General features: G+C 42.8%; 1 protein-coding gene across 2 annotated transcripts in view; it reads left to right on the forward strand.

Moving 5' to 3' along the window:
• The first annotated feature begins 2519 nt into the window (after window positions 1–2519).
• Slc25a33 (solute carrier family 25 member 33) overlaps window positions 2520–25753 on the forward strand; it is a 30811-nt gene continuing 7577 nt past the window's right edge. Inside the window, exons 1-2 of one of the 2 annotated variants that reach the window (XM_027947637.2) lie at window positions 2520–2780; window positions 14944–15123. In XM_027947637.2, the coding sequence (XP_027803438.1) occupies window positions 2725–2780; window positions 14944–15123 (236 nt within the window). In that variant the 5' untranslated portion in view covers window positions 2520–2724. Of the gene's footprint in view, window positions 2781–4160; window positions 11407–14943; window positions 15124–25753 lie in introns of those variants that run through there. The other variant, XM_071617321.1, reaches the window with a different exon arrangement.

A 25753-nucleotide genomic window follows, 5' to 3' on the forward strand; every position in this document is an offset into this window, starting at 1 on the left:
AGAGTAAATGCTCAATACGTGTGTTGAATCTGATAGCTTCCTTGACATGGAATTGCTGGGTCACAGGAAGTGTGCTTTTCTATATTTTGACAGACATTGTCAGACTTTCCTCTGAAAATTTCCCAGTCTTCACTCCGATCAACATGCACGCCTAGGAGTTAACAGTGGGCAGTATGGCTCAGCTACACACATGGCGTCATTGCCACACTCCCTCCACTGAGTGATGGGGAACAGGCTGGAGAAGCCCTTGACTTCTCCCAAGCGAGCATAGGGAGGCCTTACAGAGAAGCCAAGCCCTGGGCTGTCTTGCTAGAATTCCAGCGAGGAAGAGGAGGAGGTCCACAAGGTTCAGAGGGAGTCTGGCCCGCAGAAGGGGAGCAGCCTAGGTGGCAGAAACAGCACATTCAAAGGCACAGATGCTGAAAGATTGTTGCATCAGCCACCAACTAGTCATGTGACCTTGGACAAATCTATCCTGCATATCCACACAAAGGGAATGACAACAACAGTGCTGCCAACACAGTGAGTACCCAGTGAGATAACACACAGAGACCTTGGGAAACCTCTAATGTGAAGGCACTGTTACTATTGACATGGAGGTGGGCAGGCCTGTTGTGTGTCCAGCTGAGCACCAGATGGACAATCCCTGGGAAAAGAAAGCAGGAGGCCAGCGCTAACTTGGAGTCAGCAGCCTAGGTCTTAGCCTCCAACACCAGCCAAGGTAAGGGCTGTGCGCCCACCATGGCATCTCCTGATTCAGAATCCTGCGTAGAGGGGAGCAGCTTGGTTAACAGCCTGGCAGAACTCTCCTTAGGCTCCCCTGCTGCCTCATAAGTCATCTTCAGGTAAGGTGAACACTGACTTCCTAAGTGACTTAAGCAAGGGGTTTAGTAGATTCAGGAAACACGACCACATTTCCCTTTTTTTCCTTTCCTTCCTTCTTTCCTTTTCCCTCATATACAGAGCACTAGCATGGCTTCCCTCTTTCTAGGCCTGGGAGCAATGGCTTTAATATAGAGCAATCACTGTATTTGCATTTTGGATGACTGTGCCTGGGAGTTATTTCTGAAGAGTTCCCATAATCAAATACAGATTGGCTGCTGGCTTCTGTTTGCTCACAGCTCCCTTCCTGCTTGGGCTCTCTGTTTACACACAGCAAGCACATCTAGCAGCTTGAGCTAGTCAAGGTGCTGCTTTCAGCAGCTCCAGGAAGGAGAACACAAACAGTTGGTGTTATTCGCCAACAGACTATAAAGGGTAAAGACTAAAGGGCTACAGACCAAAGGGGTAAAGTTGTGGCCTGTGAGAAAAGGAGATTTTTGGGTTTTGTTTCCCCCTGCAAAGTCGGTAAAGTCCATGCAGACCTGAAACACCTAGCAGTAGTGGAGGGAACACAGAGAAACAGGTAGATTTGGAGAATTTTAGAAGCTAGAAGAGCCAGGGGTGCATGGAGGCCCCCGCGGCTGCCTGAGGTCAGTGGGCTGTTGAGAGAAAGGAGGAGAGAGTCTAAGGAAAAAGGAGTTTCTGGCACTAGTCCCTGTGCAGACTGGCAGTCACCATCAGAACAGGAAATGGAGAGGTTGAGCAGGTTTGGAGGAGGGGAAGAATGATCAGTTCAATATGGGACATTTACTAATTAGTTCCTTGGGCATTACCAGGCAGCAAGAACCATGTCAGGAACAATCGTTGAGCAAGAAAAAAACAAAACCCAAGTTCCTGCTCTCCTGAAGCCCACCTTCCAGGGTGGGAAGGGCAATCTAAATATATCAACAAAGCCAATGCAGAAGCCCAGGTAAGGATATTCAGTGGAGTCATGAGATAGACTCTGCTGCAAGGGTAACCAGAGAAGGCTCCACCCAGCCAGCCCAGGAGATAAAATGCCAGGCTGAGTTTGACAGCGACTCAAGAAGTACAAGTAGAGAAACAGTTTAGATGTATCAGTCTGGACTGGAGAAGATCAAAAAAAGTCAAAAAGCACATTGCTAAATACAACACTATGTGATACTATTTGTAAATCAAAAAGTGTTGTATATCTAAATGTACAAAATGATGAGCTGAGGTGTAGCCCGGTGGTAGAATGCTTGGCTAGCACGGGTAAGGTCCAGGGTTCCATCCCCAGCACTGCAAACACAGGCACACACAAAATATTTAGGATGCACTGGGAGGTCAGTCTATTTAAAAGATCATTTAAGCTGGGTGTATTTGTATAATTCTTTGCACACGTAAAAATCACAAAGTTAACTTTTTAAAACGGCGAGGTCAAGGGCCTGGTTACGCTTGCCCAGTGCGACTTCGCCGCCTGGGAGCTGGTACCAGGCAGCTGCTGCCAGTTCCCACTTCATCCACTCGGTGGCCTAGGCCCGCCTCGGGGCTGACCCCGCCCCAGCCAGGGAGGTCTCCCCGCCCACATCCTCCTGCTGCCCAATAGGCGCGCGGGATCCGGGCCCACACCTCCGCCGCACCCCGCCTCCGACTCGCGCCGCGGAGTAACGTCACGGCCCAGCCCCCGCCACGTGACGGCCGCGCGCCGGGGTCTCGTTGGCCGCCGGGTTCTCGCCGCAGAGGCCGGTGAGGCACCGGCGGCGACGCCGCGGGGGTTGCGGGACTGCGGAGCCCGCGTGCGCATGGAGGCCCCGGAGGCCGCCTGAGGACAGCGGGCGAGAAGACCGGGCGACCTCGCGCATCCCTCGAGCGGCTGCGGCGGGCCGCAGAGCCGGCGCGGCCATGGCGACCGGCACCCAGCAGAAGGAGAACACGCTGCTTCACCTCTTCGCCGGCGGGTGAGCCTTCGGCCGAGCCCGCGCGCCCCGCCGCCCCGGCCTCTCGGCCCCCGCCGCGGCTTCCTCGGGGGGGCTTAGCGCGGTCCTCAGGGAGGGTCCCGGCGGCCGGGCGGCGGCGCCGGGGGAGGGGTCGGGGCCTCTTCCCCACCCCCACCCCGACGCGTCGGGCGGGGGCGGTTTTACCCCGCGCGCGTCCCCCGGCTCGGAGGCCAGGCATTTTCTCCTTAACAATTAGTGGCCGGTGAGTGTCGCCCAGGGCGGCTGGCCTCCTCGCCGGCCACGCCATGCTCCCTGTCCATCTGGATTCTCTTCCGTGGCCTGTCGCCCGAGACCAGCGTTTCGGGCCCTGGGCACCCTTGCCGATGCTCAGGTCTGCCCTGGGGTTCTCGGGGTAGCTAGTGCAGAGGTAATTCAGAGGGTCAGGGGCTGCAGGTGATGGGCATCATCAGCAAGGGCCTGGAAGGTGCTGGTGAACGGCAGCGATGCCAGCCAGCAACACGTGGGAGGGTTAACCGAGGAACCTCAGGAGATGGCTGGGTCGCGAAGGTGTGCCTGTGTGTTCAATTGTATGGGACGGGAGCTGACGTCCCCCAACCCCCATAGAACTAGAAACGTTTTTGAGTATGAGGAATTTTTAAAAATCTCGGCTGGTGGCATTGGGTCCTTTTGGTTTCTTCCAGATATTTGGAGTCTTATTTGAGAACCTCACAGGCCTAGCACGAAGGTTTTTCAGTGTAGGACATTTTGCATAAAACAGATTATCCTGGGTTATCATCTTGAGTGTTTTGGTTTCAGCTTGGACTGATACCTAGACATATTCCCCATTACAAACAATTATAGTTAAGAAACTCACCTGTAAGTGTTTCTGCATTTTTTTGTACTTTTATTTTATGCCATTACTTATTTTTCCAATTAGACAATTTTGGTGGTTCCTCGAAGGAAGAATTTCTCATTCATCTCTTTTCTGTCATTCCCTCAACCCTTCCCAGTATGTCTCCATGGATATTTCCTTTGAGAGGAACAGAGGAAGGATCCTTAATAGACTATAAATTCGTCATTCCTGAGAACTTTAAAAAAGTTGGCCACATTTTAAAGTGTGGCTTTAAAAACATCTCATACATTTTTAAAGCCAAGTAGGAGAATTTTTTTTTTTTTTAAATGAAATCATGCTCAGTGATTTTTGATTTACTGTTTTGAGTGAAGTGTTCATTTTAAGTTTTTCTTTGTATTCCAAACTGGAAGAGTTGTATGCTCTGGAGCAGCCTAGCTGCTGAGATTCACTGTGTAATTGATGGCCCTGTCTTGATGAATCTCCCCATGCGCCCTTCATAGTGCCCTCTGGCTGCCTGTTCTGCTGCTGGAGTGTCAGGCTTTTACCTTGTGATGGCAAAAAACTGCAGTGGGCAGCACCGCCAGGAGGACTGATTAGGTAGTTTATTAGGGTAGCACCTAATAAACTATGGGATTTAACATACTTCAGTTCCTTCATCAGTAGCATTTTGGGATTACTTGCAGATTCAAGAAAGAAATCTTCAAAGGGGATGTTTCCAGATCCATCTAGTATTTTAATATATTTGACTTCAGTCTCTTTTCGGGTGGAACCTGAAAGGAGCTGAGTGTAGAACGGGCACGGTATATAGTTACTGGAGTCAGGCAGGCTGACTCACCTAGTCAACTCTCATTAAGCTGGCACCTTTCCAAAGAACTAAGTTCAGCTCCTTTAGAAGCCTTTTGAAAAGAAGTCAGGGCCCTTTTGAAATTGTCACATTTCTCCTGTTTATTAAACAGCTTTCAGAAGGTATTATAATGCCAAGCAAATTTAATGCTATCACTAATTAATGATATTGAACAAATATTTTTGTTAGGTTTAACAGGCTTCTGAATAGATGGAAATTAATTTTAGAACCTGGAAAATGAAAACTGCACCAAAACAGCTCATAGTGTTTGAAATTTCTTAGATTTATTTTTTTAAGAGATACTTTCTTGGATTCTTTGCAAAGAAGAAAATACTCTTGTATTAACCTGTAATCACATTTTGAATATGGTATGTTGCCTTTTAAGAGATCAGGAAGAAAAGCCACCCACAAACCAATACCTAGAAGTGAACACATTGTAAAAGCTTCCCTGCCTGAATATATGTCTCAAATACAAGTTCAAATTCATTTTTAAGATAGCTTTGTGTTCTTTAAACTGCTTTCTTCTTAGTACTATTTTGAGTTTTAGGGGCAGCAGGGTAGAATGTCTCTGAGTACAGTTTGCCATAGAACCATATTTATCTACCATCAATGCTGGACTGTGGAGAAAGCAATGAAGAAGGCAAGCTTAGTGTCTAAACCCAATACTGAAGTCCATTGAGGACATTAGAGTCGTTTACAACAGGGTTGCCTAATATTTGGATGACATTTCTTTCTGATCTCCTATCATTGCTGACTTCTACCATTATAAACAACTGGATATCTTTACAGGTGCATACTTTCTTTATTTTCTTTGGATAAACCAGCAGAGGAACAATTACTGAGTAAAAACATTTTTGGTCCCACCACATCTGTAAACTATCTTAGGTTCATTTCTGCATGAGTAACATCATTCATTTGATGGTATTTAATACCTTTAGGATTTCTGCTTTCTTCCCTTATATGGGTAATACTGTTGTCAAAACAAAGTACTCACACACATTTTATTGTTACTTTTAATCCTTTTCTGCTATTTGAACCATCTCATCAAGAAAAATGTCGAAATACTGTGAAGTGGCCCTTCCCTGTGTAGGCCTGATTTGTCCCCAAAGAATTTGGGGAGGGACTGGGAATATAACTCAGTAGTAGCACACTTGCCTAGCATGCACAAGGCCTGGGGCTGGATTCCTCTACTGCGCACAGAGGATGACTTGGGGATTCTGCTTGTGTATTAGTGTCAGTGATGCCCTTCATCTTCATCACAGTAGCAGGGTGGCGATTAGGAGATCTGCTGGACACCTGAAAATAGCTAGACTAAGCTGATATAGAGATGGAAGACCTGGATTAGACACTTCAGGTCTTATTTTTATGGCATGATTTTTTGTGTTGAAATTAAATATACTTAACATAGCCTTTAAAATGTATTTTAGTAGGAATATAGTATGTCTTTCAGGTATTAAAATATAAAATCCACAGATATTTTCAAAAATCAGTACTTTGACCGTATTATGGGCAGCTTTTGCTAGGTATACTCTAGTGCTGTATCCCTAGAAGTTTACTCTGTATCAGCCAGTTGTTACTGTTGAAGCCTTGGGGAATACCGAGATATGGTGCAAGTTCATCTATTTTGGGGGGAAACGGTCTACAAAAGAGGCAAGGCTTACTTGAAATGCTTAAAATTTTTTTGATAAAGTATATAGTGTATGCATAATAACTTGAATATACTGTTACGTAACTACTCCTTGTATAAAGCTTATATATGCTGCTAGGAATATAAATTGGCTGATTTTGTCCAGTTTGTTCATACATGTTACAAGCATTTTTTAAAATTGTATGGTATTTGAGTGGGAAATATCCAAAAGAATAGAGGGTACATGAAGGTAGAGAACCATGTTGGTTTTCACTAGAATCTCCTACTATATTTCCAGGTTACAAATGCCCAAATGATATTTCTTTCTCTTTTTTTTAGTTTTCGGTGGACACAAAATCTTTTATTTTATTTTTATGTGGTACTGAGGATTGAACCCAGTGCCCCGCGCATGCCAGTCAAGCACGCTACCGCTTGAGCCTCATCCCCAGCCCACAAATGATATTTCTTAAATGACTGCCCAAGTGAATAAAAGATACTGTGTATCTCACCTGAGGGTATATAGACTGATGTAATTCTGAATTGTCCCAGATAAAGAATAGACTCACTATGATTATTTATGAATTGCAAATTTGGTTCTGTATTAAGATTTGCTAAAACTGTAGTTATAAGGTAATGGTAATTTGGTTTTGTCTATTTGTAAAAGATATGATTATCTTCATGTTCAGAAAGTACTAGAGTTTTTATTCATTTTGAGTGCTGTTTTCAATTTTCTTTCCAAATGAGATGGAATTCAGGAAATAACTACATCAAAAACTATTTTGCTTTATGTTTTTTTTGGTGGTACTGGAAATTGAACCCAGGACCTCATGCATGCTGAGAAAGCATTCTACCATAGAGATACATCCCCAACTCAAACTATTTTGCTTTCACTGAGTGAATACATAAAAATTACATAATTAAAATTTCATAAACCTTATCTCAAGTATTCAAGTAAAATTTCTCAATTATAGTATGTACAGAAAAGCAACTAATATTTTTCAAATCGTGACTTCAGAGGTAGCAGCAAAAAGGGCAGAATTATGAGAAGCACCAAAGATTAGAAGGATTGGGTAGTCCTGAGGGTCTGCTTGTTGGTGGAGCCTATTGTACGTGCATGTGAGCCATGCATGTGGAAACCAGTTGGGTAGTGATTCTTACATTAAAGAGCGCTATGGCCTTGACTTTGTCTAGTATGTGTGTGCACAGGCACAGTAAACAGATTCTTGTTGAAAACATCTGTTTTTTAATAAATTGTTCTAGTAATTTGAATCTGAGGTAAAAGGTAAAAGTTTGTGAGCAATTTTAAAATATTGTGTAGTTCTGTGAGAGCACATAAAAGTGGTAGGAAAACCCAGTGTGTACCTTGTGGCAGGAGTGGAATGCCCTAACTTTGCCCTGCTATAAACCGGAGGAGAGGTGCCTAATCCTCAGGGGGAGAAATCAGGCAAGTGTTATGTGGGTGTAGAAGATAAAAGGTTAATAATATGCTCTTATGTAATGAACATAAGACTTTAGTTCCGGAAAGGAGGAAAGAAAGAAGGTAGAGAAACAAGGAGCGTAGTTTTATATAACAGGGAACATTAAAAAAATAGAAGCAGTGCAGAAAAAATCTAGTTCATAGATTTTTAGGAAAATTAAGTAAATAGACTTCTAAGCAAAAACGCTCCTGTGACCACTCAGACATGCACTTGAGCTGCTCGTCATGGCCTCACTGCTGCTCTGCTCAGACCCTCATTGTTCGCTTGGAGTGTGCAGTGCCCCAGAGAATTTTTGCTGGACTTTGGCATTGCCAACTAGAGTGATATTACCCTGGGAGCAAAATTAATACCCTGAAAGTTTCCTCATAGCCGTTAGAAGCAGCCTACAGTAAACATTAGTCCTAACTTCTCTTTGGAAGATTATAACATTCAAGCTCCACAAGTGCTTTCTTGAGAAGTATGAGCATAATTATTCTATTTTTTGGCTAGGCTTGTTTAGGAGGCTTTCAGTTGTAAGTCTAGAAAATTTAATTCCCACTGGCTTAATTATTGGTACATACACCAAACTGTAGAGGAAGGACAGGCTTCAGGGAAGGACTCGTCTAATCAGCTGACAGTGTCGCCATGGAACCCACCTGTGCCTGCTCTGACTCCCCGGAATGTCTACTCGATGGTGGGGTTGGTTGCTGCCTGGACACAAAGTGGCTTCCAGCAGCTCCTCTGCCTCCCGCCCCTGAACAGGTCTGGAGTTTCATTCTCCTTGGACCCACACCATCTCCAAACTGGTCATTTAGAAGCTTGGGCTGAATCACGTGCCCTTCTCTGAACAGACAGCCTACCCAAGTGAATGGTGTTTTGTTGAGGGGTATGAGTGAGTCAGAGCTAAAAGGAGAAACAAATGAGGATCTGAGGGATGGGTGCAGGAAGCAGCCTGCAGTGCCCGCTGCTTAGGTTCTGCTGTCTCCAGATGTGTTGTCCATTTTTTTGTTCTGAAACAGAGTTTCTCAACCTTAGGTAATTATTTTGAGGGGAGAGGATGTCCTGTGCATGGGAGGATGTTGAGCAGCTTCTTGGCCTCTACTTACTACGTGGTAGTAAAAACTTCCCAACACCCGTTTCTCCTGTATGTGTTTTGGTTTGTTTTCATGTTTTGTGATGCTGGGGATTGAACCCCAAGGGACCTCTACCACCAAGCTGCATCCCCAGCTCTTTTTTTAAATTTATTTTTTATTTCAAGACAGGGTTTTGCTAAATTGCCAAGACCAGCCTCCAACTTGTGATCCTCCTGCCTCCGCCTCCTGAGGGATTACAGGCATAATCACTGTATGTGGCTTCTACCCCCATTTCAACACCATAATATTTTCACACATCGCCAAATGTCATTGAGGGTGGGGGCAAAATTGCCCAGGCTTGGAACATTGGTCTAGAATAGTGGTTTCAAGTTTTGATCACACAGGCCTATGATTGAAATGTTTACTCTGCTCTATTTTATACATATAAAATGTATACACAAATTTTATAAATTAAATGGAGATTAGAAATAAAATCTTTCATCTTTTCTTGTTACTAATTGAACTTGGGCACTTTACCATTGAATCACATCCCTTACCTTTTTGTTTGAAACAGGATCTGGTAAAGTTGCTGAGGCTGACCCTAGACCTGTAATCCTCCTGTCTTTGCTTCCCAAATTGCTGGGAATACAGGCACATGCCACCATTCCCTGTTGAAATTGTATTTCTTTCTGTACGTGAGTGGGTCTTTACAGTGGAGGACATACCCCACTTTGGAGATTAATGGTCTAAAATATTGCTATTCAGTCAGATTAGTCAGCTCCCCAATTACGTGATGCTAAGTCTGTGTCACTATGTAAGTGGACATTGAATGTGACTTTTCCCATTGTCTGAGCATGGCTACTAGGACACTCAAATGAACCAAATAAACCTAGTCTTAGAAAGAGGTACTAGAGTCTTCCTGCTGCCATTGACCACTCCACCCACACACTGTGTATGCAGAGAAGAAAATCCATGACTGTCAACGTTGGATCCTGTTGAGTACTAAGAACATCTTACTGTCCCTGTCCCCTACTCTGTCCTCCGGTCTGGGCTGCAGAGTGAGGGAGCTCTCAAGGCAGAAAGACTAGAAGCTTGCTCTGGGGCTGTTTGCTTCCTGCAGGTGGGAAGCTGCTGCGTCCTGTGAGCCAGCAGGGTGAGAAGGGGCTGAGGAAAGCCAAGCTGACCGGCTCCATTGGCTTCTTGTCGAGGAGCACGTGGGCCAGAGGGAAGGGAAGGCACTGTTGCTACCCAAGTCTCCAGGCCAAGTAAGGCAGAAAAGAGGTTGAGGGGAGGAGCTACTGTTGAGACCCGAGGAGGGGTGTCCCATGTCAGGGCTTGGTGAGTGGGTTGAGTACCAGTTGCACTGAAATTGTAACATTTTCTGGGGCCACCAGTACAGCACACAGCTGGATGGACCCCCAATAAGACAAGACCACGTCTCTTCTCCCTGCCCCCAAGCCCAGAGAACCATAAATCAAAGGGAAAAAAGTGACAGAGCAAGCCAAGTCCCCACATGCCACAAGTTTGCCTGGCAGTAGAAGAGGGAAATTTGAAGTTGATCAGAGATGGAAGTGTCAGTGGGACTGTGTTGGAAAAACTGAAAGTTACGGAAAAGTCTGGAATCTGCCCATGCCATTGAAAGGAAAGAGGAGTTCAGTGAGCACAGCTGAAAGCCATGGGTAAGGGACCAGTGACAGGACCAGTGCCTGTGTCCTTTCTGAATTGAGACTCCAGAGAAGCTGGGTTAACACTGTGCAGCGCAGTGGAACACAGGGCGGCAGAGCCCAGTGTGCAGCCAGGTGGTGTTTGTACTGAGGAATCTGGACAGCGGGGAGAGCTTTTCTACAAAGAATATGGTTTGTTGTGATCCAAAGTGCCTGGGTCCCAGATATTTTTAGAAAAAGTAAATATTTATGATTGTGTGTGTGTGGTGCTGGGAACGAAACCCAGGGCCTTCAAACACTCTCTGCCATTGAGCTAAGCCCAGCCCTATGATTCAATATTTTTAGAAAACTTTGGAAGGCCAATCAAAATAAGTATTTTATCTTCTCAGATTGATGAATGTCTTGTCCATTTTGGTTCATGAAAAAAGAAAAAGGAGTTCCACTGAAAGAAACTAATAGGAAATGTTTTAAATTTCTGGATTAGGAGGGCCCTCTGGGAAATGAACCTAGGAGTGCTTAACCACTGAGCCACATCCCCAGCCCCCCTTTTTTTTTATTTTGAAGCAGGGCCTTGCTAAGTTGCCCAGCCTGGCCCTGAACTTGCCATCCTCCTGCCTGAGCCTCACCAGTCACTGGGATTACAGGCATGTGCTAATATGTCCAGCTGGAAGGATCTTATTTGCAAATTTTTAGTTAAAGATTATAACTTGTTTTCATCTGAGTACTACAGTGAATTTGTATCTGACACAAATGACTTAAAAATATCCTTTGGACAGGTCATGTTATGGTTTGGGTGTGAGGTGTCCCCCAAAAGCTCACGTTTGAGAAATGCAAGAAGGTTCGGAGGAAAAATGATTGGGTCATAGCCCTAACCTAATCAGTGAATTAATCCCTGATGACATTAATGGAGAGGCGGCGACTAGAGACCGGAGACAGATGGCTTGAAGACGTGGTTCACTGGGGCCTGGCTACAGGGTACATAGTTTGTATCTGGCGAGTGGAGCCTCTCTGCTTTCTGATCTTCCTGTGAGCTGGATCCCTCTGTCACACTCTTCTGCCATGATGTCCTGCCTCACCTCAAGCCCTGAAGAATGGAGCCTGCCATCCATAGATTGAGACTTCTGAAACTGTGAGCCCCTAAAATAAACTTTTCTTCCTCAAATTGTTCTGGTCAGGTCCTTTAGTCACAGCAGTGATAAAACTGACTAAAATAGGTCACTTCTAAGACATTTTTTTTAATATTTATTTTTGAGTTGTAGTTGAATGAGTATCTTTATTTAATGTGGTTCTGAGGATCAAACCCAGGGCCTCGCCCATGCTAGGCGAGCGCTCTGCCCCTGAGCCCCAGCCCAGCCCCAGCGTCTGAGACGTTTTTCCAGCAGGAGAGTTGAGGCCCGCCTGGCAGCAGCATTTTGTTCATCATGCACTGCAGGGCTCTGTCGCAGTGCTTCCTGTTGCTCCTTTGCTTGCTCTGACACTGACACTGCATCCTCCCTGCCTTGTAGTTGAAGCTGCTGAGCCTGCAAGTGCCCGGCTCTGGTCTTTTTGTCACCATCAGGCCTTGCACCAAAGTGGCAGGGTACAACATAAGAAAGTGGTTGCAGTGCTTAGTGTGTGGCCTCCCACCTCAGAGAGGTCACTCACTATCAGGAGGCAGCTTTGTCTACAGACTGCTTCCTGCTGGTCATCTTCCATCAGTGGCATAGATTTGGATGACACTTGGACAAAGTCAGGAGTGCAGCTGACTGAGGGACAAAGTGAAGGTGGTTGACCTGTATCTGATTTGAACTTTATGACTTTCTGATAAAAGAATTTAAACAGAAGCTTTTATTTTTTTTAAAAAGCTTCTTTTGGTCACATGTAGTTGGGTTGTTCACCATAAATCGACTTCAGATATTTCTTTTTGTTTTTTTTAGTTGTAGTTTGGACACAATACCTTTATTTTATTTATTTTTATGTGGTGCTGAGGATCGAGCCCAGCACCTCATACATGCTGCGGGGGCGCTCTACCACTGAGCCCCAGACCCAGATATTTCTTTATCTTACTCTGTAACATGTAATTTTTCCAGTATCTTTAAATGTGTGTGTGTGTGTGTGTGTGTGTGTATATCTATATATTAGTTATAGGTAGTCACAATACCTTTTATTTTTATGTGGTGCGGAGGGTCAAACCCAGTGCCTCACATACACTAGACAAGCGCTCTACCTCTGAGCCACAAACCCAGCCCATTTTTTCCAGTATTTTGAAAATATTGGAAAGTAAGTTTTTGAAGTTTTTATGCATCAGGTGTGTGTGTCACTGGCCTTCAAAGCCATAGCCTCTTGCCCTTCAGGCAGCAAGTTACGCCCCTGCCTACCTATTGGACTTCTTTAAGCATGTAGTTAGTATTATAATGGAGAAGAGTCATTTATTTTGTATGACTAGGCATGGGTTAGAAAGTTAGTATTTTCCAACCTGTTTTTAAAACTGCTCCCTGTTATCCTGTTATTTATTTATTTATTTTTTGGATATAGCCTAGTGCTAAGCACAAATTATACAGACCAATATTAAGTAAAACTCAAAATTCTTCTTCTTTTTTTTTTTTTTTTTGTGTGTGTGTGTGTGCGTGCGCACGTGCCAAGGTGCTTAAGCACTGAGCCACATCCCCAGCCCATTTGGTATTTTATTTAGAGACAAGATCTCAATGAGTTGCTTAGCACTTCACTATTGCTGAGGCTGGCTTTGAACTCACAGTCCTCCTGCCCCAGCCTCCTGAGCCCCTAGAATTACAGGCGTGTGCCACCACGCCCAGCTCAAAATACCCTCTTGATTAAAAAATCCATGAGAGTTTTACAAAGTCTGAGTTAACTAACAAAGCTAATATATAGTAGTATAACCAAACTAACAATACTTGCTTTCTTACCATAAATATCCCACAAGAGGGTATCTTAGCATAGGGGACCTGGATAGGGGTTTGGGTTGAATGACTTGGAGACTTTGAAAAAGTATATAAGCTTGTGGAGAGCCACGTTGCCTTTAGTACAGGGCTTCATCAGTTTCTGTCCTCCTGCTTCCCTGTTCTGCTTGTGATCCTCCAAAGTGCTTTTGTGATTGATGGGCTTGGGCCCTCAGTTCAGAAACCACCCTTGTAGGTAGCAGTTTAGGATTTGTCCTCATTGTGACTTAAACCAGGTTTACCTAACCAGCCCCCACTGGCTCTGTCCTCTTCTCCCCCATCTGTACATTTCTGTCTCCTGACATTTGGGTTCCTCCTTGTGAAATAGGGCTGATTATTCCTGCCTCTGAAGATTGTCAGAGGACTGACACAAACCATCCCTGGGCTGATGGCAGCAGTGCTGTTGGTTAGCAGATGGCTTTCAATGCTGCTTGCTCCGTGGAGCTTCAGGCTCCTGATCTGCGTCCTGCTTGGAGATTTGACTTCATTGGTTACCCCAGTTGTGTGGGAGGGCCTGGGATGCTTCTAGATTTCCCCCGCCTAACCCTGTGTTGGTGAAGCTGTAGTGGAGCCGGGGAGCTAGCGGGAGTACTGCACAGTGCCAGCTCCTGTCCTTCCGAGCTTAGCCTGTCCCAGTCTGAGATGCCAGTGCAGCATCATTCTGATTGAACCTCCTTGAGTGCCAGGCCCACAGCGGCTCACTGCAAGTGCAGGCGGCAGGGGGTGGAAGGTAAAGGGTGAATGCTCTTCCCAGTTATTTAGGTGCCTTTTAAAAACATTCCCCGTGAAATCTCAAATGAATAAGTACCATTTGAGATCTCACTGGGAGGAATGCAGGGTCCTGACCTTGAGGATCATCCTGCTCTAGAGTCACATTTTTCAAGGAGGAAAGCCTGCATCCCTGGTGGTATGGGTGGTTAGATGGTACTTGACATTGTTCATTATAACTAGCTTATCAAACGTGATTCATGGATCCTGTTATGTAAAAGAAGATTGAAGTAGGTGTTTTAAGATAAACGAGTTACTGGGTTACAGGTGTGTGCCACTGCACCCGGCCAGGACCCCATTTTCAAAGGGATAAAAGGGCAACAATGGGGTAAGGTGAAGTGATTTGTTTTAAACAATTTTCTGCTGGCCCTGATAGTTACACAAGTTGTTTTGATTGGTGCTGGAGTCTGTTCCCAAATCAAACTATACACAATTGCTTGCTAGGAAGCTAACTTGAGGGGATCATTAGTAAGCAGTAAGTAAATTAGATTTTAATAAAGATCCGTATTGTCATAAACATGGAATTTTGCAATAGTGCCATTACCTGAATATTTGGTTTTGGCGTGCAAAGATGCACTTTCTAGAATATTCCTTGCAGTAGGTAGTGAGATGAGAGATGGCATGTATGTCCAACGTTAGGAAGTTTGTTAAAATATTATATGTCATATATAACAAAAAAGAACAAATAAAAAATTTTTAATTTTTAAAAATATTATATGTCAACACACAGAGAGAGTACAAAATCAGGAGAAGGTGGTGTGTCTGTGCCAGTATAGAAGGACATGGTGACAGTGGTTATCACTTTAACTCAGGGATTTCAACTTTTTTTTTTAAGCCTCCTTTGTGTTCTGCTTTCATTAATGTATGTGCCCTTTTTCTAAGAGAAGAGTCAGACTCCACATCCTGCTCATGCAGAAAATCAGGCCACTCTTCTGATCCTGCGGTGACCTCTTCTCTTCCAGGTGTGGGGGCACAGTTGGTGCTATTTTCACTTGCCCACTAGAAGTCATTAAGACCAGGTTACAGTCTTCAAGACTCGCTCTCCGGACCGTCTATTATCCTCAGGTTCATCTGGGGACCATTAATGGAGCTGGAATGGTGAGACCGACATCGGTGACACCTGGACTCCTACAGGTTCTGAAGTAAGTTCTGTCCTGCACAGTCCTCTCTGCTTTTGCCACCGCACGCTTCTGTTCTGCTGTCAGGACAGGATGTTCATCAAGCCCATCAGATGGAATGGTCTGTCTGCACAGTCTGTAGTCCTATTTAAGAACTAGTATTTGTGGTGGTGGCGGGGAGTACTGAGGATTGAACCCAAGGGTACTCTACCTCTGAGCTACATCCCCAGTTCCATTTTTTGCTGGTTTTTTTTGAGACAAGGTTTCACCCAAGTTACCTAGGTTAGCCATGAACTTGCAATCCTGCCTCAGCCTTTCGAGTAGCTGGGATTACAGGTGTGTGCCACCACATCCATCAAGAACTAGGATTCTTTATAACACCTTTGAACCCTGACCTTGTGCCCTTGGCCGCAGGGATACTGCTGTGCATGTGATCATCATCCAGGGACAGTTGAGTAAACCAAACTACAAAGCAAACTGAAACCATGTTTAAATTGTTACATCAGATTATTGCTGTTGCTCAAATCTTTTAAGGGCTAACAAGGGAATAAAGGGATAAAATCTTTTTAATTGACAAGATATGGGTTGTATTTTTAAGAGTAACTGATATGCAAATGAAATGTTTTTGAATTTCACATTTTATTTAGAAATAAGTTATAGAAAAGTTTGTTTTAGTACTAGACTAGCTGCCCTCTATTATTTTTGTTGTAGGAACAGTATATCATTTGCTTGCTTACAAAATAGCTAAATATTTCTAAATTGAATTTAGGATACAGTCTCTAACATTAAAGCAAAATAAAAGATTCAGAAGAGCATTTGACAGTCTGTTTTTTTAGCTTATGATCTGTACTTTTTTAAGAAGAGATATTTAGGGCTGAAGTTGTAGCTCAGTGGTAGAGTGCTTGCCTAACGTGTGAAGCACTGGGTTCAATCTTTAGCACCACATAAATAAATCTACAACTAAAAAAAATTTTTTTTAAAGAGATGTTTAATAAATAATAGTTAAATTTAACTGAGCTTGATATTCAGACCTCTGGAACTTATCCTTGGAAAAGATGTATCAGGAAAGAAATTGCTGTTTGTTCCTGTAGAGATTTAGTCAGGAAACCTTAGAGAAAGAAGCAGTAACTGGAGATGCTCTGGCCTCACACACACACACACTCGGTACTTAGGCAGGGTCCAGCCACAGCTTAGATGTGGAATGTGTACTTGGTTTGTTCTTAGGTACATTTTGTTTGTAAAACCTACATGTGCAGCACTCAGACGTCCCTGCCAAACATGATAAAGGGTGCATCGAGCTTACTGAGCAGAGCCCAATGACATGACCGCCTGCTGGGGACCAGGTCACACATGAGAGTCAGAAACCCCCTCAAGGAAGGGAGACCTTCTCCAGAACAGTCCAAGTAATCTGTTATTTAAGTTAAACATTGAAGGTGGAGCGGAGACCCAACTGGGAGGAGATTTTGGTCAGGCACAAGGAAAATAGAATCCAGTGCCATGGAGGTGGATATGAACCTCAGCCAAGACACACAGCCACTGCTGTCCTCAGTGGCTTTGATTACACTTCCCACTGGCTTGTTCTGTTCACAGCAGAGGCAGACACTGGGTCCAGGTGACACCTTTCATCTAAGGAGCATGCAGTGTCCAGCAGTGAAATGATTTACCCACTTTGTTAGCTTTCTTACAGACTTCCTCACACATGCTTGCTCAGTTATGTGTGACTGCTGAGTTTAGGTTTAATGTACCTGGCAGTATTGCCCAAAAGTTGTGAGTATCAATGGGGTTGAGCCTGTAATATTAATGGGCATGTTTCTATTTTAAGTTCTACAAGATATATTATATTCCACATCTCCAATATCTTGTGTGTCTCATCTCCAGTAATTCCTACCTCCCCCATATATGTCCCCAAGTAGGATAATCATTTATCAAAAATGTAACCTAAAGGAAAAGGGCTACTCTGTCTCTTAAAATATAGAAACATCTTCCACACTACACACAAAAAAAATTTTTGTTGTGGACCTACAACGTTCATTGGTTGATATAACCACAGTACCAAATAATGAAATATCACATGTAGATACTTTTTAAACTACTTAATGCTACATCAAAATATATTTTTAAAAAAAGAAGTAAAATTTTAACTTGTTGGAAAACCATCTGTGAAGCAGATTTTTTTGTCTGAGAACTGTTTTATTCAGTTCCATCTCCTAAGCCTGATACGTATATGTTTTGAGATTCTGCTGTACAGCTCAGCTGATATTATGGCTTCAAACTAATAAAAGTCCACTTTCATGTAGTAGTATTTCTTTGTCTTCACAACCACCTTAAGGTATTCTCTCTCAGGCCTACTATTGCCTGTTGTTACAGATGAGGACATACAGATCAGAAGTTAAAAGAGGTACACCAAAGTCATGTTTGATGAACAGCCACCTTATTTTTAAGGATTTGGAGCAACTAAGAGTAAGGTGAAAAACAGTAGCACAAGAGCCCTAGAGTGGAGGCTGAGCTGCTGTGTCTTTCAGGTCTCAACACAGAGATGCATCAGTCAGCTTCTGGCTCAGACGTCCAGGACCATGTCCTACGCCATCCTGTCTGTCTGCTGCTTCTGTTTCCTTGGCTGTCTGCAGCCACACTGCCCCATGCTGCAGGAGCTACCCGGGCTTAGAGCCTACCCCACTCCTCTCTGAGGCCCCTCCCTTGGTGATCACATTTCATCTAGTGGTTGTAAATATCATCTGTGAATGACGGTGCTTCTCTCACAGGCCCTCTAGCTGCCTGAGATAGCTCGGACATTCACTGGCCATTCTAAATGGAACAGAGACAAACCAAGCTCCCTGCACCCTGCTGCCCCCAGAACCTCCCTGTCTGGGTTAAAGCAGTGTAGTCTTTGCAGCTGTGAAGCTCTGGGGTCTGGAGTGGCCCTCAAGTCTTATTTCTCTCAACCCACAGTAAATGCTGTCAACTCTGCCTTCAGAATATACACAGAATCTGACCCTGATTCATCACCTCTTCTGATGCTGTCCTGGCAGAGGCCAGTGTCACACCTGTGTCATGACAGTGGTTTCCCAACTGCTCTGGCCTAGGACTTAGCTGTCCCCATAGTCAGTGTGTTCTCAGCACAGCAGCCAGAAAATCCTCTGCTTCCATCCCTGCTGGGACTACCATCTTCCTCCATGCAAAAGCTGTAGCCCACAGCTGTCCTTGATATCACCTCCTGTGTCCTCCCTTGTTCCTCCAGCCTCCTTGTTCCTTTAAAAGGCCAGGAACATTTTCTACCACAGGGTGCTTGTTCTGGACATTATCTGAGTGGCTTTGTCACCTTTGCAGGAAGGCCCTGCAGTGATCATGCTCTTTAAAACTGAACCCTCCTCCACACCCATCCCCTCTGCCTGCTTTATTTCTATCCACAGCACTTATCTCCTTCCAACAGTGTAGTTTGTTTATTTACATGCTCTTTTCTTTCCTCTTGCCACCCTCCACTTGAACTTCTTGGAGGTAGGGACCTTTATATGATTGCTGAAGTGTCCTCAAGCACCTAGAATGAGGCCTGTGACAGAGTAAGCACTCCATACATCAGCAAGTGGATGGATTTAGACCATTGGATAGATAGTGAACCTGAAGGACTCAACATTCCCTGCCTTGTAAATAAATAACTAGCTGCTGTCTTATGCATGTGCTTTCTGTACTGTTAAACATAGATTTGTAAATGAACTTATTGGTTCCCGGGCCACAAAGGGGAACACCATATTACCTAATTCCCATCTGAAGAAAGCACAGTGGCCCTTCAGGGTCAGTGCATATGTTTTCCCATGGGAAGTTCTAAAGCAGGCTGCAGTCAGGCCACCATTGGCTGTGTGCCTCAGAGGATGGCTGCTTTTCACTGGGCTGCCACCCTGAGCCAGGGCGGTCACTTTGATCTGCAGAAAGAGCTCTTTATATAGGAAATGACAGGCAAGGCCAAGGGCTCTAGCCTTTCCCCTGTGCTGCAAAACCCATCTTTGTTTTCTGTTTACATTTGTAGAAGATACTGTTATTCAAAAGCTCAAATGATAGCATGGCAGCTTGGAATCCTAGTGACTTGGGAAGCTGAGGCAGGAGGGTTGCAAGTTCAAGGCCAGCCTTGGCAACCCTGTTTCAATAAATAATAATAATAATAAAAGGACTGGGGGTGTGTAGCTCAGTGGTAGAACCCCCTGAGTTTAATCCCCAGTACCAAAAAAAAGCCCAAATGAATAGCAGCCACTTCATTAAACTATAGCTACTCATCTTATGTGCTGCTCTGTGGGGGAGTGCTGCTGTAAAAGACATCAGCCAGGCTGGGGTTGTGGCTCAGCAGTAGACCACTCACCTAGCACATGTGAGGCCCTGGGTTCCATCCTCAGCACCACATACAGAAAAATAAATAGGGCTGGGGTTGTGGCTCAGCGGTAGAGCACTTGCCTAGTATGTGCAAGTCCCTGGGGATCCTCAGCGTCTCATAAAAATAAAGATATTGTGTCTATCTATAACTAAAAAAAAATTAAAAATAAAATATTTTAAAACAAGAAAAATAAATAAAGGTATTGTATCCAACTACAACTGAAAAAAATATATTTAAAGAAAAAAAGATCAGAGTTTGTAGGAAGTTTATTTTTCAAAATGCAAATCATTGTTTACTCAAGTTAACACATTAGAGAAAAAATTCTCCTTTGGAGAATTGATAACTTTTATTCTTTGAACAGTTACATAAAAGAATAAAAGGCAAGGTGTTAGCAAATTCAGGATCCATCTATTAAATTTACCAGAGTAATGTTTATTTCAGGTATCTGTTTTTTAAAAAAAAGTCTGGTTTAATTTTTTGTCAACAAGACTTCTTCTTTTTTAACTGCTGAGGTGCCTTATATTTGTTTTTTCAAGTATCTTTTTAATCCAAAAAGTAATGTGTACATCACTGAGCCAGTCTGTATTTTTAAAAAACTGACATGTTTAGATAAGACACTTGTCTTGGATTAGTCGGTGGTAAGCATATTGTGTTCTGAAACTGGCAAAGAGATTGAAATGCTCCAAACAAGACTGTAATTCCTTTTTGTGTTTCTTTCCCAAATGAAGGTTGATATGACTGTGGGAAAATGAGTCTGAATCTTTATAACCTTCTTTCGAAGCTAAAGTGGACCATTTATAGTAGGAACTTGATTGTTCCAGAAAAGTGTTGTAAACACCCAGATAGTTTAGACTTTTGGATTATATAACAGATTTGACTCTTTGCCAACTGTTAATATGAGTAACTATGGAGACCGCTGTCTTCACTTCTCTAAAGGTCTGAGTCACTTGAGGACACGAGCTCCCTGCTGCATTATGGATAAGAGCTCCCAGCTTCCTGGAGCCAGAGATTCCCTTAGTTGTGTTTAGAACTGCACACTGTACATTTCTGGGACCACAGACGGAATCTAAGCTTTAAAAGATTGTCAAATAAACTTAGCATTGAAAATCTTCATTACATACTATGTCAGGAGGTGTAGGTTACTTCAAGGTGTTAAGGAAAGTTTGTGTTAAAAGAGCTTGTCTTTTTAACAGTCCTGCTTTGAGAAAGTATTTTAAAATTTCAAAATATTAAATTCTCATGCCTCTCTTAAGAGCCAGATGACTTACTCTTGGCCACTGTGAATATTCATTGAAACCCCGTGAATTACATTTTGAAGTATTGTGTTTATGGAATCCTAAGAGTTGTGTTTACACTATAATCATGATCTAAGTTGTTTTTATAGCCTAACATATTTTTAGTAGGTTTTTTTTTGTATTGTTTTTGTTTTTTGCAGTGCTGTGAATCAAACCCAGGGCCTCACACGTTAGGCAAATACTCTACCACTGAACTGCACTCCAAGCCTAAATGATTTTATTTTTAAATCATTTCAGACTTACAGAAAGGTTACAGGAATGGTACTGATAACTTTCTTATAACTTTTTATAGATTCACCCAATTTTTTTTTTTTAGTTGCAGTGGATTTTTTACTTTATTTCTTTATTTATATGTGGTGCTAAGGATCGAACCCAGGGCCTCACACATGCCAGGCCAGCCTCTACCACTGAGCCACAACCTCAGTCCCTAGATTCATTCAATTTTTAACATTTTGATAATGTTTACACTTTGATTTTGGCTGTACACATTTATTTTCTGTCCATCTCAAAGTGGGTGCCATGTGGCTTGCACCTTTACCCTTAATCCTCCAGCATTTATTTTCCAAGAGAGAATAGTTGTTTTCAAATTCAAGAAATTTCATATTGATATGCTACTTTTTAATATTCTATAATCCATATTCCAGTTTTAGCATTTAATCTGTTATAAGTAACTGATTAAGAACTAAATTTTGCTTTACAACAGCATTTCTCCCCTGCTCTAGATCTTTCTTCAGTGAGTTTTTCCTCCTCTCTCCTTGCCTGGCCTTTTTGGGGGGCAGGGGAGGGATGAGTACTGGGGATTAAACTCAGGGGATTCCACCACTGAGCCACATTTTCAGCCCTACTTTGTATTTTATCTAGAGACAGAGTCTCATTGAGTTGCTTAGTGCCTCACTTTTGCTGAGGCTGGCTTTGAACTCGTGATCCTCCTGCTTCAGCCTCCTGAGCCACTGGGATTACAGGCGTATACCACCACACCCAGCTATTTATTGTTTTAAAAAGCTTTATTAGGATGTGATTCATATGCCACACAATCCGCCCATTCAAGAGCATGTGGTTCAGCTAGGTGTGGTGTTGTGTGCTTGGTCCCGACCACTTGGGAGGCTGAGGTGGGAAGATAACTTGAGTCATAGGCTGGCTTTAGGCAGCAGCAGAAGACCCATCTGTTCATTTTAAGAAAACAAAACAAAACAAAAAAAAGTTCAGTCTAGCTGTTAGTATGTTCAGTTTTGTACAGCCATGACCACTATTTAATTTTAGAGCTTAAAATAAAATCCTTTACCTGTTTGCAACCCTCCCATCTCTTGCCCCAGCGCCAGGTAACCAAATGCTAGTCTGCTGTCTGTCTATAGATTTGTTTCTCCTGACATTCAAATGATGTATGTTGGCTTCGTGGGTCTGGCTTCTTTCATCTAGCTGAATGTTTTTTGAGGTTCATCCTTACTGTAGCACATATCAGTATTTCCTTCCTCTCTACTGTTGAAGTGTGTTCCATTGTATGGTCAGGTCTTATTTTATTTTTATTTATTTATTTATTTTTAAATATTTATTTTTTTTAAGTTTTCGGTGGACACAACATCTTGTTTGTATGTGGTGCTGAGGATCGAACCCGGGCCGCATGCATGCCAGGCGAGCGGGCTACCGCTTGAGCCACATCCCCAGCCCCTCAGGTCTTATTTTAAACTCATTGATTTGACCTTCCTCAGATGCCATGGAGAAAAAAATGAAATGTCCACTTCGCTAATGTGAGATGTGTTCCCTGGTCTAGATGTGGCAGTGTAGAGCAGAATTTGTACCAAAGGGTTTAGTCTGGACCACACTATTGAGTGTCCTGACATCACTGCCTACCAGTAAAGAAAAATTTTATGATTAGAAAATGAGACTGCAGTCTCTAATTTTTTTAAGTAATTGGATTACATAAATTGAACTGAGGTCTCTCTTACTATTTTTTTAAATAATTATTATTTACATACCATGAAATTTGTCCTTTTAAAGTCTGCTGATCAGTAAGATTTAGTATATTCTCAATGTACTAAATGTAATTCCAGAATATTTAAAAAAGAAATATGTATCCATTAGCAGTATCCCCCCACCCCCACCCCCCAATTTCCTGGCAACTGCTAATTTAGTTCATGTCTCTAGGGATAAATATTTTATTCCTTTCGATGCTACTGTAAATGGAAGTAGGATTTTTTGTTTGGTTGGTTGTTGTTTTAGGACAGATCCCACTGTGTTACCCAGTTGGCCTCAAACTCCTGGGCTCAAATGATCCTTCTGCCTTAGCCTCCAAACTAGCCAGTGCTGCAGGCAGGTACCACTGCACCCAGCATCGAATTTTTTTTTTTAAATTTTGTTTCAGAGTGCTCCTTTGTAGAAAAACAGCTGATTTTTCTCATACAGATCTTGTACCCTGTAATCTTGCAGGACTTATTTATTAGGTATATTACTTTTTTTAGTGGATTCCCTAGTATTTTTAAAATATGTTTTATAACTTTATTTTATTTACTTATTTTTTTGTTTAGTGCTAAGGATCAAACCCAGGGCCTTACCTGTGCTAGGCAAGCGCTCTACCACCAAGCTACAGCCCCAGCCAGCCCCCCCCCCCCCCCCCCCCCGTATTTTTTAAAAATATTTTTAGTTATAGATGGACAGAATGCATGTATTTTATTCATTTATTTATTTATTTTAAAGAGAGAGAATTTTTTTAATATTTATTTTTCAGTTTTCGGTGGATAAAACATCTTTATTTTATTTTTATGTGGTGCTGAGAATCAAACCCAGCGCCCCACGCATGCCAGGCGAGCACGTTACCGCTTGAGCCACATCCCCAGCCCCAACATATATTTTATTTATAAGATTCTTCTGTCCATAAATAGAGTTTTAGTTTTTTTCTTTTTAATTAAAATAACCTTTTTCTTTTTAATTGCTAGCCTCCTATTTTTAGGAAAGATCTTAAGGTATAAATATTTAGTTTAAGCAGTTGAAATATTTTGTGAACATCTAAAAATTAGGAGAGAAACCGAGGTTCACAATTTGGTTGATTGGTTCATCGAGGGGATCTAGGGCATGAAAAGTGACCTGAGGAAGGAGAAAAGCTGCTGGTGAACAGGACTTGAACACAGTTCATGTGCCATGGAGCAGACATCAGCCTAACCGCTCTTGCACCAAAAATTTCTGCTTGGTTTTGAGGAAATGGAAATATGGAAGTGGTAAAGATAGAGTTAACACTTCACTGTTGGCATAGAAGTAAAAATATCTTTTTATCATACCTTCAGCGTGTCATAATGAAGGTAAAACATTGCATGAAACCCTTTGACTAGGATGTGATTATTTGTGAGCTGGTTCAACATAGAATGCTGTCGAATTGAAGGTACTAGAAGAAAAGATTAATGGGGCATGGTGTTATACACCTGTAAACCCAGCTATTCGGGAAACTTAGGCAGGAGGATTTCAAGTTTGAGGCCAGCCTAGGAAACTTAAGGAGACTGTGTCTCAAAATAAGAAATTAATAGGGCTGGAAATATAGCTCAGTGGTAGATTATCCCCAGATTCAGTCCTCTGTGTGTGTGTGTGCACACATGCGCATACGTGTATGTGTGTGTACTCAGAAAGGAGATTAAATTAGAGAAGACCATTAATAAAAATAAGGTAAATTCTATTGGATTGAGCCATTGAAATGAATAAATTTAACCAACTTGAATTACTATATTGGAGTAGGAAAATGTCTAAGAATGTTCTATACCATTTTAGGGTTTTCTGTGTTTCTTTTAATCAGAAATCAAATTAACTTTTTTTAAACATATTGGCAAGGTTATGGAGAAATTAGAAGCCTTAGGCGTTGCTCTTAGGAATGTGTGGTAGCACAGACCCTGTGGAAAACAGCATGGTAGCTCCTCAAAACCTAGAGTGACCCTGTGACCCATTAATCCAGAAGTATTAAAAACAGGATTTTGAACAGATACCGTATTTGTACACCTGTCTTCATAGCAGCATTACTCACAATAGCCAGAAAGTAGAAGGAGCTCTGGTGTCTACTGATGAATGAAGGGATGAGTAAAATGTGGTGTATATAACAATAGAAGGTCATCACATCTCTAAGGAGAAAGGAATTCTGATGCTAGGGCATAGATGACCCTCAAAACATGCCAGGTAAAATAAGCTAGTCACAAAAAGGACACACGTTATATAATTGCACTGGTGGGAGTGTCTGGAATGGTCAGATGCAGTCAAAGTGGAACGGCAGGTCAGAGAGGAGTGGGGGCAGGACTGTTTGGTGGGAAGTGTCAGCTGAAGATGTACTGGAGGTAGACAGGGGAGTTGCTTCCACAACGGTGTTCATGTTCTCAGTGCCACTGACCTGTCTACTTAAAAATGACCAAGATGGTATATTTTGTTATATATATTTGTACAGTTTTGAAAAGAATGGTGGTGCATGCCTGTAATGCCAGCAGCTCAGGAGGCTGAGGCAGGAGGATCACAAATTCAAAGCCAGCTTTAGCAACTTATCGAGGCCCTAAGCAACTCAGCCAGACTCTGTCTCTAAATAAAAATATAAAAAGGGGCTCAGAGATTAAGCACCCCTGGGTTCAATCCCCGATACCCAAAAATAATAAATAAAATTTATCACAGTATGATTTTGGGGACTCAAGAGGTTAGACTTTGGCTTTAAGTAACCTTCATATATACCGTGAAACTTGGTAGGCTTTTCTGTTCCTTCTGTCCTGTTTCAGGCTCTGCTACAATAGGCAAAGATCTATAAGATAATGCTGCTATAAATAAAGAGGTATTTCCAAAAGAAATACCACCCAGAGAAATCTCTGAGCTGTTGTTATGATTGAGGACACTTCCCTTTACCGGAGCATTTCAGTATGTAGCACAAACCCTCCATATCTTGCTCCTGTGGAGCAGGGAAAAGGCTTGTTGAAAATATGTCCAGTGATTGCTTTTGCAGCAGGCTGTGTCAATGTGTTAGTGGAAATGGGACTCAGGGCCTACTCCT

The sequence above is a fragment of the Marmota flaviventris genome, chromosome 10 (assembly GCF_047511675.1).
Source record: "Marmota flaviventris isolate mMarFla1 chromosome 10, mMarFla1.hap1, whole genome shotgun sequence".
Taxonomy (NCBI): Eukaryota; Metazoa; Chordata; class Mammalia; order Rodentia; family Sciuridae; genus Marmota; species Marmota flaviventris.